Source organism: Oncorhynchus gorbuscha, linkage group LG11 (genome assembly GCF_021184085.1).
Source record: "Oncorhynchus gorbuscha isolate QuinsamMale2020 ecotype Even-year linkage group LG11, OgorEven_v1.0, whole genome shotgun sequence".
In the NCBI taxonomy this organism is placed as follows: domain Eukaryota; kingdom Metazoa; phylum Chordata; class Actinopteri; order Salmoniformes; family Salmonidae; genus Oncorhynchus; species Oncorhynchus gorbuscha.
This window is the reverse complement of record NC_060183.1, coordinates 21,263,880-21,282,992: the sequence shown is the minus strand read 5'-3', so window position 1 is coordinate 21,282,992 and position 19,113 is coordinate 21,263,880. Positions and strand designations below refer to the sequence as shown.

The 19,113-nt window shown below is 44.0% G+C and overlaps 2 protein-coding genes across 2 annotated transcripts; one reads left to right on the top strand and one right to left on the bottom strand.

Annotated features, from left to right (window-relative positions):
- Positions 1-6,874: 6,874 nt before the first annotated feature.
- On the bottom strand, positions 6,875-11,677 carry cdk5rap3 (CDK5 regulatory subunit associated protein 3). The gene is made up of 14 exons (XM_046367889.1): positions 11,520-11,677; positions 11,040-11,085; positions 10,821-10,952; positions 10,607-10,707; positions 10,463-10,511; positions 9,957-10,135; positions 9,632-9,768; positions 9,380-9,524; positions 9,076-9,186; positions 8,829-8,907; positions 8,600-8,688; positions 8,158-8,363; positions 7,179-7,350; positions 6,875-7,072 (listed from the first exon to the last, which is right to left on the bottom strand). Exons 1-14 carry the CDS (start codon positions 11,523-11,525, stop codon positions 7,007-7,009), a joined length of 1,518 nt encoding a protein of 505 aa, XP_046223845.1. The 5' UTR covers positions 11,526-11,677; the 3' UTR covers positions 6,875-7,006.
- A 1,408-nt stretch (positions 11,678-13,085) lies between these two features.
- LOC124048264 (proline-rich protein 15-like protein B) lies at positions 13,086-18,601 on the top strand. Its single transcript, XM_046368869.1, has 2 exons — positions 13,086-13,316; positions 17,484-18,601. The coding sequence occupies exon 2, from the start codon at positions 17,515-17,517 to the stop codon at positions 17,836-17,838; it is 324 nt and encodes a 107-aa protein (XP_046224825.1). The 5' UTR covers positions 13,086-13,316; positions 17,484-17,514; the 3' UTR covers positions 17,839-18,601.
- Positions 18,602-19,113: the final 512 nt, after the last annotated feature.

Genomic DNA, 19,113 nt, shown 5'->3' with positions numbered 1-19,113 from the left:
AGAAAATATATTTACTATATTTTAAAGAGGGTATGTATGTGTACAGACAATGGTGATCAATGACCAAGGAAGAGTGACAACAGCAGGGGACACTGACCCAGTTGCATTACATTACTTGGCAACCCTAGTTTTTGGGCTACAGAGGCCCAACATCTGTCCACTCCACTGCTGGAATTAGTACGCTTATAATACATTCAAATCAAATCATATGTTATTTGTCACATGCTAAGTAAACAACAGATGTAGACTAACAGTGAAATGCTTATGGGCCCTTCCCAACAATGCAGAGAGAAAGAAAATATAAACAATAAAAAAGTCATAACACGTAATTATAAAGGTAATAATATACACACGATAACTTTGCTATATACACGGGGTACCAGTAAATCAAATCTAATTTTATTAGTCACATGCACCGAATACAACAGGTACACCTTACACCCTACAGTGAAATTCTTACTTACGAGCCCCTAAGCAACAATGCAGTTTAAAAAAAAAAAACAGATAAGAAGAAATAAAAGTAACAAGAAATTAAAGAGCATTAGTAAAATAACAATAGCGAGACTATATACAGGGGGTACCGGTACAGTGTCAATGTGCAGGGGCACCAGTTAGTTGAGGTTATATGTACATGTAGGTGGAGTTATTAAAGTGACTATGCATAGATATATATGCCATTTAGCAGACGCTTTTATCCAAAGCGACTTACAGTCATGTGTGCATACATTCTACGTATGGGTGGTCCCGGGGATAGAACCCACTACCCTGGCGTTACAAGCGCCATGCTCTACCAACTGAGCTACACAGGACCCCCCGATGATAACAGAGAGTAGCAGCGCTGTGAAAGGGGAGGTGGGGGCAATGCAAATAGTCTGGGTAGCCATTTGATTAGGTGTTTTTATGGCTTGGGGTAAAAGCTGTTTTAGAAGCCTCTTGGACCTAGACTTGGCTCTCCGGTACCGCTTGCCGTGCGGTAGCAGAGAGAACAGTCTATGACTAGGGTGGCTGGACTCTTTGACAAATTTTAGAGCCTTCCTCTGACACCGCCTGGTATAGAGGTCCTGGATGGCAGGAAGCTTGGCCCTAGTAAGGTACTGGGCCGTCGTACTACCCTCTGTAGTGCCTTGCGGTCGGAGGCCGAGCAGATGCCATACCAGGCAGTGATGCAACCATTTGTCTCGAAGGTGCAGCTGTAGAACCTTTTGAGGATCTGAGGACCCATGCCAAATCTTTTCAGTCTTCTGGAGGGGGAATAGGTTTTGTCGTGCCCTCTTCACGGTTTGTAAGATGGCACCAGAGAAGAAGGCAAATGTTTTACTTGCCTCCAACCGATTGTGTTTTTTTGTTTGTTTATTTGCGTTGTTTGTAACTTGTTTTTAAAAACTTATTTTGTACATGATGTTGCCGCTACCGTCTCTTATGACCTAAAATAACTTCTGGACATCAGGACTGCGATTACTCAACACGGACTGGCAAAATCCTTTTTTCCCTTTAACGAGTCTGACGAGGCCAACGCAAATTATATACTGCTTTCTCGGGAATAGCCCAGATCCCCGTGATTTGCGTGAAGAGGTGGAGAAAAAGGGGCCGGAGGGCCGGCTGCCTTCTGAGAATTTGTAGGCGATCGAATAAACCCCAACTTCCCTCCATTCTGCTAGCAATCTTGCAATCTTTGGACAATAAAATAGATGACCTACGCGGAAGATTAAACTACCAACGGGACATTCAAAACTGTAATATCTTATGCTTTACGGAGATGTGGCTGAACGACGACACTATCAACAGACTGCTAGCTGGTTATACTCTGCACCGGCAGGATAGAACAGCGGCTTCTGGTAAAGACAAGGGGCGGCGGACTATGTATTTTTGTAAATAGCAGCTGGTGCACGATATCTAAGGAAGTCTCGAGCTATTGCTCACCTGAGGTAGAGTATCTCATGATAAACTGTAGACCACACTACCTACCTAGAGAGTTTATCTGTATTTTTCATAGCTGTTTTACATACCACCACCATCAGAGGCTGGCACTAAGACAACATTGAATGAGCTGTATTCTGCCACAGGCGAACAAGAAAACGCTTACCCAGAGGCGACACTCTTAGTAGCCGGGGACTTTAATACAGGCAAACTTAAATCTGTTTAACCAAATTTCTATCAGCATGTTAAATGTGCAACCAGGGGGAAAAAACTCTGGACCACCTTTACTCCACACACAGAGACACATAAAGCTCTCCCTTGCCCTCCATTTGGAAAATCTGACCATAATTCTATCCTCCTGATTCCTGCTTACAAACAAACATTAAAACAGGAAGCACCAGTGACTAGAACAATAAAAAAGTGGTCAGATGAAACAGATGCTAAACTACAGGACTGTTTTGCTAGCACAGACTGGAATATGTTACGGGATTCTTCCAATGGCATTGAGGAGTACACCACATCAGTCATTGGCTTCATCGATGATGCCATCCCCACAGTGACCGTATGTACAAACCCCAACCAGAAGCCATGGATTACAGGCAACAACCGCACTGAGCTAAAGGCTGCCGCTTTCAATGAGTGGGACTCTAACCCGGAAGCTTATAAGAAATCCCGCTATGCCCTCCGACGAACCATCAAACAGACAAAGTGTCAATAAAGGACAAAGATCAAATCGAACTACACCGGCTCGTCGGATGTGGCAGGGATTGCAAACCATTACAGACTACAAAGGGAAGCACAGCCGAGAGCTGCCCAGTGACACGAGCCTACCAGATGAGCTAAACAACTTCTATGCTCGCTTCGAGGCAAATAACACTGAAACATGCATGAGAGCACCAGTTGTTCTGGAAGACTGTGTGATCGCGCTCTCCGCAGCCGATGTGATTAAGATCTTTAAACCGGTCAACATTGGCAAGGCCGCAGGGCCAAACGGATTACCAGGATGTGTACTGCGGGCATGCGGTGACCAACAGGCAAGTCTCTTCAATTACATTTTAAACCTCTCCCTGTCCGAGTCTGTAATACCAACATGTTTTAAGTAGACAACCATAGTGCCTGTGCCCAAGAACGCTAAGGTAACCTGTCTAAACAACTACCGACCCGTAGCACTCACTTCTGTAGCCATGAAGTGCTTCGAAAGGCTGGTTGTGGCTCACATCATCACCATTATCCCAGAAACCCTAGTCCCACTCCAATTTGGATACCGCCCCAACAGATGATGAAATCTCTATTGCACTCCACACTGCCCTTTCCCACCTGGACAAAAGGAATACCGATGCGAGAATGCTATTCATTGACTGCAGCTCAGCGTTCAACACCATAGTGCCACCATCACTAAGCTAAGGACCCTGGGACTAAACACCTCCCTCTGCAACTGGATTCTGGACTTCCTGACGGGCCTCCCCCATGTGGTAAGGATAGGTAGCAACACATCCGCCACGCTGATCCTCAACACAGGGGCCCCTCAGGGGTGCATACTCAGTCCCCTCCTGTACTCCTTGTTCACTCATGACTGCACGGCCAGGCACAACTCCAACACCAGCGTTAAGTTTGCAGATGACACAACAGTGGTAGGCCTGACCACCGACAACGACGAGAGCCTATAGGGAGGAGGTAAGAGACCTGGCCGTGTGGTGCCAGGACAACAACCATTCCCTCAATGAGATCAAGACAAAGGAGATGATTGTGGACTACAGGAAAAAGAGGACTGAGCCCCCCCATTCTCATCGACGGGGCTGTAGTGGAGCAGGTTGAGAGCTTCAAGTTCCTTGGTGTCCACATCAACAACAAACTAACATGGTCCCTGCACACCAAGACAGTACCGAGTCGGTGTGCAGGGGTATGAGGAAACTGAGGTATGTACAGTGCCTTGCGAAAGTATTCGGCCCCCTTGAACTTTGCGACCTTTTGCCACATTTCAGGCTTCAGACATAGATATAAAACTGTATTTTTTTTGTGAAGAATCAACAGCAAGTGGGACACAATCATGAAGTGGAACGACATTTATTGGATATTTCAAACTTTTTTAACAAAACAAAAACTGAAAAATTGGGCGTGCAAAATTATTCAGCCCCTTTACTTTCAGTGCAGCAAACTCTCTCCAGAAGTTCAGTGAGGATCTCTGAATGATCCAATGTTGACCTAAATGACTAATGATGATAAATACAACCTGTGTGTAATCAAGTCTCCGTATAAATGCACCTGCACTGTGATAGTCTCAGAGGTCCGTTAAAAGTGCAGAGAGCATCATGAAGAACAAGGAACACACCAGGCAGGTCCGAGATACTGTTTTGAAGTTTAAAGCCGGATTTGGATACAAAAAGATTTCCCAAGCTTTAAACATCCCAAGGAGCACTGTGCAAGCGATAATATTGAAATGGAAGGAGTATCAGACCACTGCAAATCTACCAAGACCTGGCCGTCCCTCTAAACTTTCAGCTCATACAAGGAGAAGACTGATCAGAGATGCAGCCAAGAGGCCCATGATCACTCTGGATGAACTGCAGAGATCTACAGCTGAGGTGGGAGACTCTGTCCATAGGACAACAATCAGTCGTATATTGCACAAATCTGACCTTTATGGAAGAGTGGCAAGAAGAAAGCCATTTCTTAAAGATATCCATAAAAAGTGTCATTTAAATTTTGCCACAAGCCACCTGGGAGACACACCAAACATGTGGAAGAAGGTGCTCTGGTCAGATGAAACCAAAATTGAACTTTTTGGCAACAATGCAAAACGTTATGTTTGGCGTAAAAGCAACACCCTGAATACACCATCCACACTGTCAAACATGGTGGTGGCAGCATCATGGTTTGGGCCTGCTTTTCTTCAGCAGGGACAGGGAAGATGGTTAAAATTGATGGGAAGATGGATGGAGCCAAATACAGGACCATTCTGGAAGAAAACCTGATGGAGTCTGCAAAAGACCTGAGACTGGGATGGAGATTTTTCTTCCAACAAGACAATGATCCAAAACATAAAGCAAAATCTACAATGGAATGGTTCGAAAATAAACATATCCAGGTGTTGGAATGGCCACATCAAAGTCCAGACCTGAATCCAATCGTGAATCTGTGGAAAGAACTGAACACTGCTGTTCACAAATGCTCTCCATCCAACCTCACTGAGCTTGAGCTGTTTTGCAAGGAGGAATGGGAAACAATTTCAGTCTCTCGATGTGCAAAACTGATAGAGACATACCCCAAGCGACTTACAGCTGTAATCGCAGCAAAAGGTGGCGCTACAAAGTATTAACTTAAGTGGGCTGAATAATTTTGCACGCCCAATTTTTCAGTTTTTGATTTGTTAAAAAAGTTTGAAATATCTAATGAATGTCGTTCCACTTCATGATTGTGTCCCACTTGTTGATGATTCTTCAAAAAAAATACAGTTTTATATCTTTATGTTTGAAGCCTGAAATGTGGCAAAAGGTCGCAAAGTTCAAGGGGGCCGAATACTTTCGCAAGGCACTGTACATATAACTAGGAATAAAGTAACTAGGCAACAGGATAGATAATAAACAGTAGCAGCAGCGTATGTGACGAGTCAAAAAAAGCTTGTGGGAAAAGGGCCAATGCAGATGGCCAAATAGCTAGATGGTCTAACTATGCTGAACAAAAATAGTAGGCAGGGAGCTTGACCCGTGATGTAATGGGCAGCACACACTACCCTCTGTAGTGCCTTGCGGTCAGATGCCAAGCAGTTGCCTTACCAAGTGGTGATGCAGTCAGTCAATATGTCTCAATGGTACAGCTGTAGATGCCAAATATTGCCAAATCTTTTCAGCCTCCAGAGGAGGAAGAGGCGTTGTTGTGCCCTCTTCACAACTGTGTTGGTGTGTGTGGATCATGATAGAACTTCAGTGAACTTGAAGCGATCGTCCCGCTCCACTACAGCCCTGTCGTTTCGAATGGGGCGTGCTCAACCCTCCGTTTCCTGTAGTACATGATCAGCTCCTTTGTCTTTCTGACATTGAGGTTGTTGTCCTGGCACCACACTGCCAGGTCTTTGACCTCCTCCCTATAGGCTGTTTCATTGTTGTCTGTGACCAGGCCTACCACCGTCGTGTCGTAAGCAAACTTAATGGGGTTGGAGTCGTGCATGGCCACGTGGAGGATATGTTATTTCCTACCGGCATCACCTGCGGGCAGCCCGTCAGGAAGTCCAGCATCCAGTTGCAGCGGGAGGTGTGCAGTCCCAGGGTCCTTAACATTGTTGTGGAGGCTGATTAAAATGGATTTCTATAAAATAATCAAACTTGACTAACTAACGAGAAACTTTAACATATTTCCATGAAATTGAGATATTGTTCTAATGTGGGATTGGTTTGATAAATGTTACATTCTCGTCTCCATTGGATTTTTCTGGGGAACTGTACACACTGCTTATCACCACCATCTAGGGTATTTGCATGACAACAACATGCATCGATATTGGGATACAGTGCAGATCATTTCAACAATACTGACTCAGCCTCAGCGTTATCCATAAGTGGTGTTCGTTGTCTGTGTGATATCAAAAGAAACCCCTCTAAGGACATCTACCCTCCTCTCCCTCCCCTTTATCCATCTGTTGAGATTCAATGATACTGGCCATTAGCCTCTCAATCTTGCGATCGTCATGAGTTTTGGGAGTGTGATTATGCAGCTAGCTGCCCAGGGGTGAAAAGGAGATCACAACATGTTAGAATCTTAGGTTGCAGTAACAAAGAGCTCAAGGAGAAAGCTGAGGTTTAGATCAAGAATTGTGTAACGGTAGGGGGAGTTGACATTGTGCATCTCATTCAAGTGCAGAATGTGTATACTCCAGAGTGTTCTTATTTCTGTTTCACATCTACTATCTATCTTGCCTAGCAACATTAGGAGCGGTTTAAAAACAGGTACAACAATGTCAGTATATTATTTGAAGAGTTGTTTACAGCAGATAATGAAAAAAGTATTCATAACAACACACCTTTACATCAAATCAAACATTATTTTTTTTCTAGGGAGCTATGGCGATTACACAAATCTGGGTGAACTACAACAGCTACACATTGACTCCCATGAGGTTGACAGGCCGGTTGTTGTAGCGTTTTGAAATGTCCGCTTCGATCTGTAAAACACAACACAATTCACAGGTCAGGTGGGTCCCACACTTGCCCGTCGTCATTGTAATCTACCAGACAGAGACATACGAGAGAGAGACAGATGGACAGTACCAGTTTGTGGAGTTGGTGGGTGCGCTGAGCCAGGAGGTCGATGCGGGGCTCCAGGGTGGCCTGCTCTTCCAGAGCTTCCTGTCTCTTTTCGGCCAGTGTGGCCCGCTTCAGCACGAGGATGTCTGCCTGCTTCAGCTTCTGCCTCAGGACCTCCGAGACACGCTCCACGTACCTGGGACACACACACCGCCTCAGCATGGGGAGTTCCCCTGAATACCCTTTACAAGGAACCAGCTAATGGCAATACTGGTTGTTGTAAAGGTCTGAGAAGATGATAGAGATTACTTTTTTATTTATCTGTTATTTTACCAGGTAAGTTGACTGAGAACACGTTCTCATTTGCAGCAGCGACCTGGGGAATAGTTACAGGGGAGAGGAGGGGATGAATGAGCCAATTGTAAACTGGGGATTATTAGGTGACCGTGATGGTTTGAATGCCAGATTGGGAATTTAGCCAGGACACCGGGGTTAACACCCCTACTCTTACGATAAGTGCCATGGGATCTTTAATGACCTCAGAAAGTCAGGACACCCGTTTAACGGGGTGGCAGGGTAGCCTAGTGGTTAGAGCGTTGGACTAGTAACCGAAAGGTTGCAAGTTCAAATCCCTGAGCTGACAAGGTACAAAATCTGTCGTTCTGCCCCTGAACAGGCAGTTAACCCACTGTTCCTAGGCAGTCATTGAAAATAAGAATTTGTTCTTAACTGACTTGCCTAGTAAAATAAATAAAAAATGTATGTCCCATCCGAAAGACTACACAGGCCAATCATTGGGATATTTTTTTTAGACCAGAGGAAAGAGTGCCTCCTACTGGCCCTCTAACACCACTTCCAGCAGAATCTAGTCTCCCATCCAGGAACTGACCAGGACCAACCCTGCTTAGCTTCAGAAGCAAGCCAGCAGTGGTATGCTGCTGGTAAAGCAGGGTGGTATGCTACTGATGAAGCTGACAGTTGTAGCGTTGTGGCGAAGACTCACCGTGGCGAGGCCTGGATCATGAAGAGGTGCTGCATCCGTAGGTTGGTCAGCCGTTCCAGCAGGTGGCGCACCTCAGCCAGCATCTCCTGGATGCGCTGGCAGGTCTGCCCCTGGATGATGGAGGGGGCCAGCTGGAACTGACACATGGCCACCACATTGCCCTCCTCTCCCATCTCACTCTGCCGCTGGGTCAGGAATACCTCCAACTGCCCAACACACAACCACACTGGCTCAGTCTGTGCTCTCATCTCCAGTCAGTAAACAATGGTGCGCTAAGACCAACTCGCCATGTACATTGCAATCTTAAAACGGAAAAAGGTAATACTACGCACTTCAATACCACGCATTTCAAAGCATAATCTGATAAATGCACAATTACATTGAGACTGGCTTGTCAAAATCTTTCAATAGAGTTGTGCATTAGAGCCGGATGGTTACCTACCTCCATCAGCTCATCGATGTACTGGCTGCGGGTCTGTGGGGTCTCCAATATTGACAGAGCATCCTCCCCCCTGGCCACACCCTCAGGACCTGGTCACACGGCCATAGTTTACAGTCACATTTCACATTCTTAATGTGCTGCTACCATGCGGAAGATGCATTGCGCAGTAGAATAGATTAAACTTTTTTTTTGTCTACAGCTACAGTTATAAAAAGGTAAGAATACTCACAGTCCGTGCCCATATCTAAGATCTCAATTTCTATAGGGGTTTCACTCTCTCCCCAATCAATGACACCTGCATCTGTGCCCTATGGAGGTAAAAAACACATGGAGAGATAAAAGGCATCTTATGTGCCTCAAGCCACAAAGAGGATTAGAAAGTAAGTAAGAAAATAGAAAATAAGATTCATGGCAAACACTAAAATGTTCATACAGAAATTTATGAAGAACAAAATGTATGTCCTCTTAACTCTTACCTCAGAGCCAGGCTCCAGGCTGATGCCCCAGTCCACTCCTCCATCCTCCACCGTGATCACATCTTGTGTCCCTTCTGCCCCTGTCCCACACCCCAGGTCACCCCAGTCAATCTGAATGGACATAGTGATACAGACACCGTCAGCATGACGTCTTACTATAACGATGAATTGTATGTGAATTTAAAGTTAAGAGGATATTTTTAAATGCCCTAAAAGTATTTCACACTAGTTTCAAGATGCAGCCCGGACACTGTCATCTTTTAGACCAACTTGTAATGATAGACAGTGTGTAAGATCAACAAACCGTTTCCTCTGTGACCGTATCAGGGGGCGCCTCCTCCATTACAGGCCTCTCGATGACCGCTGGTGCTTTTCCAGTTCGCCACTCATAGAACGTGGGGTTACCTCTCTTTTGGGCGAAAGTCAGCATGGGCAGCACTGGCTCATCCCTGTGGCAGGACGACACACTCTTACTCAACAACTGATGCCATTCAAAGAGACGTGCCCAGCCCGGCCCAGTGTTTTCCACAGAACCTAGATGGGATTTCACACTCACCAGTCACAGAGAAAGTTTGTGAAGGCTGTGTAAAGTTGGATTTCCTCCTCTAGCCTGGCTGTGTCTCTCCCCACTTCCACAAGAGTCGTTGGTAGATCCTTCACCAGAGCCTGTAGCTCCCGAGCCACATTTTCCCCCTGGGAGAGAAATAAATTTTGTCAGCCAGGCACAGGGAAAGTATACCATTTGAAATACAGAATATCACGCTGTACCCTTGCCTTGAGTTATGGATCAGTGTACCTATGCATCAGCGTAACACATATGCATATGCTGTACCTCTGTTTTCACCACATGCATACCACAGCGTTTCACTATGTGTCCTCACCATGATGCCGTACTGCTTGCAGCCTGCGTAGAAGCGCTCCCTCAGGTCCGCTGCAGAGCTTTGGCACTCAGTCTCTCTCCGGCTCAACTCCTGCTGAAGCTGCTGGGCCTTGGCTACCTGCTTCCTCAGGGCCGGACCCTCATAGCTCACAGTGCGGCTCAACAAGCTGGCCACCTCCGCTGCGTCACACAACGGGGAAGAGTCAATACTCAGTCACACTCAGTCTATATTCAAATCTTAGTTCACACATCCATCAGTGTTCCTCCATCCCGGTCTTGAGCATGGACCCACAGGGTACTGAGGCTTTTTCCCAACCCAGTTTTACGAGAAAAATTAAAAAAAATATCCACTAAACTACAAAATGATTCAACCCTTGAATAGCTGAAAAGCCTGCACACCCTGGGGATCCCCACGACCAGGATAGAGGGCCACCATTTCATCACACACTTACCCAAGTTAACATTGTCTGCCTCATAGATGAGCCCACTATTTCATCTCATACTTACCCAAGTAAACATTGTCTGCCTCATAGAGGGACACTATTTCTTGCCAGTCCTACAGCAACAAAACAGAGAACACTGGTTTGTAGATGGCTACTTGGGGGATAAACGATGACAAAAACAACTGTCAGACATTGTATGTCACTTCACCTTCATCCTCTGAGAGGAGTATCTGCCAAATATGTTTTTGGAAGAGGCCTCTGTCCCCCTCAGGATGTCCACTATCCTCAAGCAGTGGAAGTAGTGGATGTCTGCAATAACAAAGGACAGCACTATTATATATTGGTATGTCAATGGCAAGTACCAGACATCTGCGTTTATCTGAATAGTCGCTGTGGAGCAGTCAGGAGAGTGAGGGACTTACAGGACCCTGAGAGAAGCTCCTTGATCTCCTCGTTCTCTGGCATGTCCTGCATCGCAGCGTTGATCTTCTCCCGGATGCTCATTACAGCACTCTGCCATTTCAGACTGCAGTGTCGTCGGTCCACCAGCCAGTCTACAGGGGATAGCTGGTTAATGTACCGCTACAGAAACCCAAAGACTCGTAGAAAAATGTCCCATTCATTACTATGTCCAATCTTACCTAAAAGCTTACTAGTCTGTATGTCAATAGGAAGATTTTGAAGATTCTGTTGAGAAGATGAGGTTAAATGTTAGCCTAATAACGTTACTTGAACAGCTGCATTTAAGAAAGGGGAATTGTAGCTCCTACATTTTCACGTGAACAGTGGCAGCCATAGGAAAGGTCAAAGTGAAAGTCTAGATATAAACAACCGCATATGGATGGAAAGGAGTGCTTTTGACAATCTGTGAGCATTTACAGCCAACTAGATGCGTTAGCTTGTTATCAATATATGGATAGATATATATAGTAGCGGGTTCGTGTAAATTACTGACACTACCGTGCACGAATTAATCTGCGAGGACAAGATAATGGAGAGCAATTCAGCAAAATATTTACTGGTCGACAGTTCAGCAGAAGTAACGAGATACCATGCAGGCCAAGCTGAACAGTCTTCAAACCACTGTTCTGAAGAAAAACAACATATATTCATACATGTACCTCCATCGCCTCTTCAACTGTTCATGGAATTGTTGGTTTTTTATTATTCTTGGCACATTGCAGTTATATTTCTGCGACTTCTTCAAGTTAATCCGCTATTCCACTATTTACACCCAAAACGACACGTTACCAGACGAAGGACCAATAGAAAAACGTGATGTTAGGAAAGAGAACTTTCATAAACCAATGGAATTGTACCATACTTAGGACGGATTCTAATAGGTACATATTTTAGTTCCGGATTGGATGACGTCTACCAACAGAGGGCGTTGTACCCTCAGGTCTAATTTATGTCTTGAGCTGATATTAATCAGAGCTCAATCACGGGCTCAATGCAGGACTTTGGAATGAAACAATGAATTTTTTATTTAATAGCCTACCAGCATTGATGAATCTACCCAAACATGATCTACATCACCAAGTGGCCTAGAATGGTCATAGTTTACTGTAAGCAAATATTTCCCAAGTCATGTTGAATGTTATTCAAACTTGCAAAGCAGGCCTGGGAATGAATTCCTTGTCTGTGATTTCCCCTCTGACTTTGAGCAATGGTGACACATTGTATTTCTCCTCTGTGGACAGGCTATTAATTCAAAAGTTGAATGAACATTTATTTTTTGTTGAGGTCTTTTCAACTGTCAATAAGAGTGTTCCTAATTGAGACTTTGAATGAAGAGATGGAGATAAAAGGGTCCAGTTTGAGTGTTTTTTGCAGCTCGTTCCAGTCGCTAGCTGCAGCGAACTGAAAAGAGGAGCGACCCAGGGATGGAAACTGGAAAAACATTGTTGCAAACATAAGGATATCAATGATCCAATCACATTAGTGAAGACAAATTATTACCACGTCACTTGTCAGTGTTTTGTTTCAGCATATTATTCCAATGAAACTATAGCCATGAGAAAACATGGCTTAGGCCAATTAAAACGAAGTTGTTTCCACTCCATTCCACTTGGAAACAGATCCAGTTTTGCGGTAAGAGAGGGGTTGTAATAGTGCATTCATTAACCAACTGGAAAGCTGCACACCTCTCAAGTTCACTGTAAAACCCCGCTGAGCACAGACGTCAATTCAACATCTATTCCACATTACATTGAAATGACGTGGAAACAGCATTGATTCAACCAGTGTGTGCCCAGTGGGACAGTAACTTAACAGTACTCTTGAAAGGGGTTGGGCATTCTGACAACAAGTCCCCTTCAAATCGCATGGTTGTTACATTTACTTGCTTGTATTTGGCTGTCTTTGTGTGTGTGTGTGTGTGTGTGTGTGTGTGTGTGTGTGTGTGTGTGTGTGTGTGTGTGTGTGTGTGTGTGTGTGTGTGTGTGTGTGTGTGTGTGTGTGTGTGTGTGTCAGAGGAGGCTGGTTGGAGGAGCTATAGGAGGACGGGCCCATTGTAATGGCTGTAATGGAATAAATGGAACGGTATCAAGCACATCAAACACGTTTGACTCCGTTCCATTGATTCCATTCCAGCCATTACAATGAGCCCGTCCTCCTATAGCTGCTCCCACCAGCCTCCACTGGTGTGTTTGTGTGTGTGCGTGCGCAAGAGAGAAAGAGCGAGAGCAAGAGAGAGAGAGAGACTGCACCTGTGACAGAACACCTGAGTGTCAACATAAGGAGGACTGAGAAACTGAGTGAATGTGAAAAGAGAACAGGAAGAGAAAGAGAGAATAATAAAGTATAAGAAATTAATGCAGAACCTCTAACTAGGAGAGCACTAAGATATGGTTGGACATTTTCACATCTGAATTCCACTCCCTCTCCAGGACAGAGACCAATTCTCCATCAACAAGGTAAGCATTACATTCATGCACACTGTACATCCATCAAGGGACCATTATTTCTCATAGGAATGTTTATAATTGGAATGTCAATGTGCTACTTGTGTTATGTTTATGTTTTTAGAGGATGTGTTTTAGCCTTTATGTATTTTACAGTTTCTTATTGTGTGCATTTCACTATATGTAATACAATTCTAAATATCCTGACACAGTACATTTGCTTACATTTTACATTTCCGTGGCATCAAGGTGATAGTGTCTAATTAAACTCCCCAAAAATCAAACAATGGTGGGAAACAAAAATGCCAAATCAACTGGGTACAAGCCATGTGCCAGCCCTTCTGACATAGCAAAAATAATGATTCAAATTGTCCAGATAGGTCACAACTGATAAACATGAAATATGAAGAGACACGAGGGCCACAGCTATGTGAGAAATCAGTGTGCCCTCCGAGCATCCTTCCCAACCTCTATGTTATAGGTCAACAGTGAACCTTAGTTTGGTTACCAGTATTTTTAGCTAACATTCCACTCCTTGCCACTCCTGTCATTTGCCAAAGACATAGGCCAGTCTCTTTGGCAAATGATAGGAGTGACAAGAAGTGGGAATGCAATAGCTGAACAGAGATGGCAACCAGGCTAAGGAAACCTGGCAGCCAAAGTGAAACCCAAGACTGATGCAACATTCCAGCTCTGTGTTCAAGGAAGCTCAGGCACACAGTACAGTAGACGTCCTTGGACCCACCTTTCAGAAGCTCAAACAATGTATCATCAAGGCTTTGTGCTCAATTAGTGATTTCCCAGTGTTCAGCGTGAACATGCTGTTCCTTCACTGTGATCTTTGAAGCTTCGCAGAACACAGAGTAACTTATTAAACAGGACCTACTGAGAACCCCCAAATGAGTCATATGAGTTCTCTTTGTAAAGGTCAAATCAACGATGGCAGAGAGATGGTAGAATAATGGTCAAAGTTATCAATCTAACCTGGTTAAACTATTTCAGGTAACACTTGCCATTAGCTAGAATCCCTAGTTGCTACATCCATACTTGGACTTATATTCTTCAAGAATCAATGGGTATAATATCATTAATTTATAACTTATAAATGCCTTGTGAGCTTAGTTCAACTGTCATACTCCATCAGAACACAAAATGTTTTTTTAATCTAAGGTTTGTAAACCTCATAAATGTAAACATACACTGAATAGCTTGAAAACATGGTTAAAACTATAATTTTTATATGGTCTCTTCTCGCATTCCAAAGCTCTGTCTATGCATTTGAGAGTGGTTACATTCTCCAGGCCCATCCCTCAGCTTTTTACCTAAACAGAGGCGGGGTAACCACCTTTTTCAACCGCAGATTCGAGCTTTAAGGTACCATTTCTGAAACATTTATATATATTGAAAATAAAGGGTTAATAATCAGTTAATTGACTATTTACAACCCCTATAAATCATCATGTTATAGTTAGTCAGGAAGTTGGCAGGGAACAGGAGTCCAGCACTGAGCCAGGAGGGTAAACTGCACCTTTTTAGAGACATCACAAAGCCATAAAAGGTCATCTTGGGGAGCAACCACATCTGCTTCTTGGGTGTCTGTGACTCTGTCGCAAATAAGTGCAATTAGAAAATGCAAATGAACTCAAAGAGTAAAACTAGTTCGGAACAAGGATTGCATCAAAGAAATTACACAATTACTTTGAACATGACAGTGACAAAGTGAAGTTACTATGAGCCGACCTAGATTGTTATTTCTTCTTATTTCTGCCAATGCCAAGTGCTTCAGATAAGAAAGTGATGTAATTCACATGTACATTTACATGGGTGTGATATCAAACCCACAGCAAGCTGTACTGTCAAGACTGCTGGAGTAAACGTCATGCTATGGGGTTGGGCAAACTAAGGGCAATGAAAATTAATCTGTTACTTGTTGCATTTAAATGATAAATTGTGGACTACAGCCATATCAGAATAGATATGGGCATTTTAAGCAAATAAACATGTTCTATAGAGAGAGTTCCCACAGAACCAACCCAACTTATAAATATATTGCTTTATTTTTTGACTATGATAGACTGTAACAAGAATGTTTCTGTGGCATTCACTTGCTTGGTTGCCCGGAAACTTGGCATTGTCTCATTCTTGCCATCTCCATTGTATGTTGCACCAAACAACTCAAGGAAACCTGAATATAACCTGCTTTAATGCTATTAATGTTAGATAACATGATACATCTATTAACCCCATAACTTATCACAATGTGGTATACCCAAAATAGCTCACATTTAAAAAATGACTTGTGGTATGCCTGTAATCTTACAACACCATGCTAAAATGATCATCAGAAAAGGGTGAGTCTATTACTACTGACGTTTCAACTGGAACGGATGTTGGCTAAAAGGTTGCCAGGTGACTGAGCTGGGGCACACCTCATACTGACAGTGGATAACAAAGCATCACAATACCTGGGCTCAATATGTGTGCTCTTGTAATTGCTACTTGTTTGCATTTATGCGCCCATTGGTTTGCATTGGTTTGTGTCACGCAAATCCAAAATGGAAAAGGATGCAGTTTGCAGGGGCGCAACTTTGGTTTTAGAAGTGGGGGGGGACATAATTATACAAGTTGGATAAACTCTCCAAACAGCTTACCTGACCACTCGGAGGCGTCCGCATGGTCCTAAAGCATACAGTTGCCTTGTTTTGTATCACATTTCAATGATAAATCTGGGCGGGGGGGCGGGGGGGGGGGGGGGGGTGGTGACAAAAATGCAGTGAAAGTTGCGCCCCTGGCAGTTTGTATTGAGTTGGTGTCATATCTAGAGTGGATTCAGGAAACAAGTTGCTTTCTCATCAGCCAAAAGGTTTTTTCTGAGTTGATATCAGATCACATGGAAGAGACACGAGATCCTCTCAATGTGTCGGTTAATTTATTAGCTGAGAGCCTGTATCAAATGTCAGATGAGTCATCTCCTTGATTAGTCTTTATCACTGTGATGTGATAGATACTGCTAACAAGGGCTCCCGAGTGGCACAGTGGTCTAAGGCACTGCATCTCAGTGCTAAAGGCGTCACTACAGACCCTGGTTTGATTACAGGCTGTATCACAACCAGCTGTGATTGGGAGTCCCATAGGGCGGCACACAATTGGCCAAGCTTCGTCCGGGTTAGGGTTTGGCCGGGGTAGGCCGTCATTGTAAATAAGAATATGTTCTTAACTGGCTTGCCAGGTTAAATAAAAAAAACTAAAAAAACAGGGGAGTGAACAATTTACAGCATGAATCCTCTGGTAAATACACACTCATAAGATAAGTACACAGAATATAGACACAGGAAGTAAACCAGCCAACCTGGAAAATGTGATGGAAAGCATTTGCCTTCACATAGGGGAGAAAGGCCAGGACTGGAAATGTTTGTATTTTGGTTATCAGTAAAACAATTCTGAGAGCAGGCTCAACTTGCCCGACTGCCATGAATCACATACATTTTCTGTCTTTCACGTAAACATCTTAAACAACGGGGAGGAATTAGATAAGTTTTAGGCTAATGGAATTCTTGGTTGTTTTCACTTTTCTTTTTTTAAGCCCCATGGGGCCACCTCAAAGCAGGCTCGTTTTCTTTATATTCAGTCAATATGGCCAAAATGTATCATTACCTCAAAAATGTCAACTTTGACTGCATTTACACTTGACCCGTAGTTCCAATTTCTCTTCCATTGTTCCCACAAGCAAGGGGGGGAGGCCAATGACATTACATCAGACCATCTCCTTGACATTTTCAGTTGTCTTAAAAACCCTATTTTGCTTCCAAAAAATATTTCCCCATTAAGTGTGTGACTGTGTGTACATTACTGTATGTATACTTGTGTTTTTCAACAGGAAAAGTTCACAAGTGTTACAGCTGGAGTGTGTTTTTAACTCTCAAGATAAAAGTTTATCATTGTCAGCTAATGAATGCTATTATATTAAAGGTCTGGATCATTTTCACTTTTTTTGCCCTGGAATGTAAGGAATGAGTCAATTTAGTCAGGCAATCAACTACAAGAAACATGTCACCATTGTCACAAGATCCCCCCCCCTGCTTGTGTCTCTTGAACTTCAACTTGAAACCTCTTACTGTGTAACTCTCACAAAAACCCACGTTACTGATTGACATAACCGGGTGCCCTTTTACTCCCTAGGTCAATCCTCCCTCCAGTCTCTGTTTGTGCCATGGCTGACCCTAGCTGGTGGAAGCTAACCTTCTCACCTACGAAGTCTAAGGCAAAAGTTCTGTATGAGATCCCTCAAGAGTATGGTAATAATAATAAGGAACATCACAACAGCCCTCAGCTCCCCACAGACCCAATGGACAACCAATTCAGTGCCAGACTGGAGAAGATAGTGGATAAGTCGGCCACTAAAGGTCGCCATGTTAAGGTGTCCCACTCTGGTCGCTTCAAGGAGAAGAAGAAGATCCGTGCCACACTGGCTGAGAACCCCATGCTGTTCTCTGAACACAGTCTCAGGGATGAGAACCACAGGGCAGAGAAATAGCACATAACCAGGTGCATGCTTTTTAGGCTATTTTTTTGGTCATGCATTACAGACAGCCACACCATTCACGACACCAACACATCCATAATCTTATTGGTACAAAACATATATATACTTCCAAGGTGGGCTCCACACCTAAGTACACAGATAATACTGTAACCAGCTGAATTATCATGCACATCCACAACACTGTTCAAGGTTCATTGATGCAAACATATTAGAATGGAAGGTATTTTTCACCAGCTCATTCCTGAGCTCACTGCACTTGGACAACACTGAACATTTCCAAGAATATGGCAATATGTTGCCTGTGTCTTTACAAGGACTCATGACCAGTAATGTGGAGGGAATTTTTCACTGTAGTATAAGATAAATCAATTATGGAAAATGTTTAGCTGCAAAACTTCATCTGTTATAAATGTTAGTTCCACATATTTTGTATATTTAATGACCTGTAATGATATGAAGTAGTCTAGTTTACGACATGGTGATGTAAGAATGTGTAAACTGGGCCCTCCATCAGGGATTTATCGTCCAGTTTGTCACTTCATCGGAGTCCGGTTGGTGGCGAGGCTTGGGCAAATGGAGTCAGAAAGGAGATGTGAGGGATACATGGTATTGAAGTGATCACAGAAAAGGGCATGTCTACCCATAAGAACAAGTCAGAGTATAATGTGATCCAGTGATTATTTTATTTATATACAGTTCTGTTTCATCTGACACGCTAAAAAGATCTGCATGAAATAAAGTTGATTGAAAAACATCGAAATGTCAGTCAAGGTGTATGGCAATATACTTAGTGGTAGGTCAAATGTAGCTTTTTTTTATTTTACCCCGTTTTCTCCCCAATTTTGTGGTATCCAATTGTTTTTAGTAGCTACTATCTTGTCTCGTCGCTACAACTCCCGTACGGGCTCGGGAGAGACGAAGGTTGAAAGTCATGCGTCCTCCGATACACAACCCAACCAAGCCGCACTGCTTCTTAACACAGCTCGCATCCAACCCGGACACCAGCCGCACCAATGTGTCGGAGGAAACACCGTGCACCTGGCAACCTTGGTTAGCGCGCACTGCACCCGGCCCGCCATAGGAGTCGCTGACGCGCGCGATGAGACAAGGATATCCCTACCGGCCAACCCCTCCCTAACCCGGGTGACGCTAGGCAAATTGTGCGTCGCCCCACGTACCTCCCAGTCGCGGCCGGTTACGACAGAGCCTGGGCGCGAACCCAGAGTCTCTGATGGCACAGCTGGCGCTGCAGTACAGCACCCTTAA

What these genes read in the sequence shown, in the direction of transcription:
- cdk5rap3 (XM_046367889.1), bottom strand. An exon ending in GGCAGACAATGTTTACTTGG is followed by an intron (nt 10,136 to 10,462) that starts GTAAGTATGAGA and finishes TGTGTGACGCAG; the next exon opens with CGGAGGTGGCCAGCTTGTTG. An exon ending in ATACGGTCACAGAGGAAACG is followed by an intron (nt 9,187 to 9,379) that starts GTTTGTTGATCT and finishes ATGTCCATTCAG; the next exon opens with ATTGACTGGGGTGACCTGGG.
- LOC124048264 (XM_046368869.1), top strand. Translation starts at nt 17,515, where the DNA reads ATGGCTGACCCTAGCTGGTGGAAGCTAACCTTCTCACCTACGAAGTCT.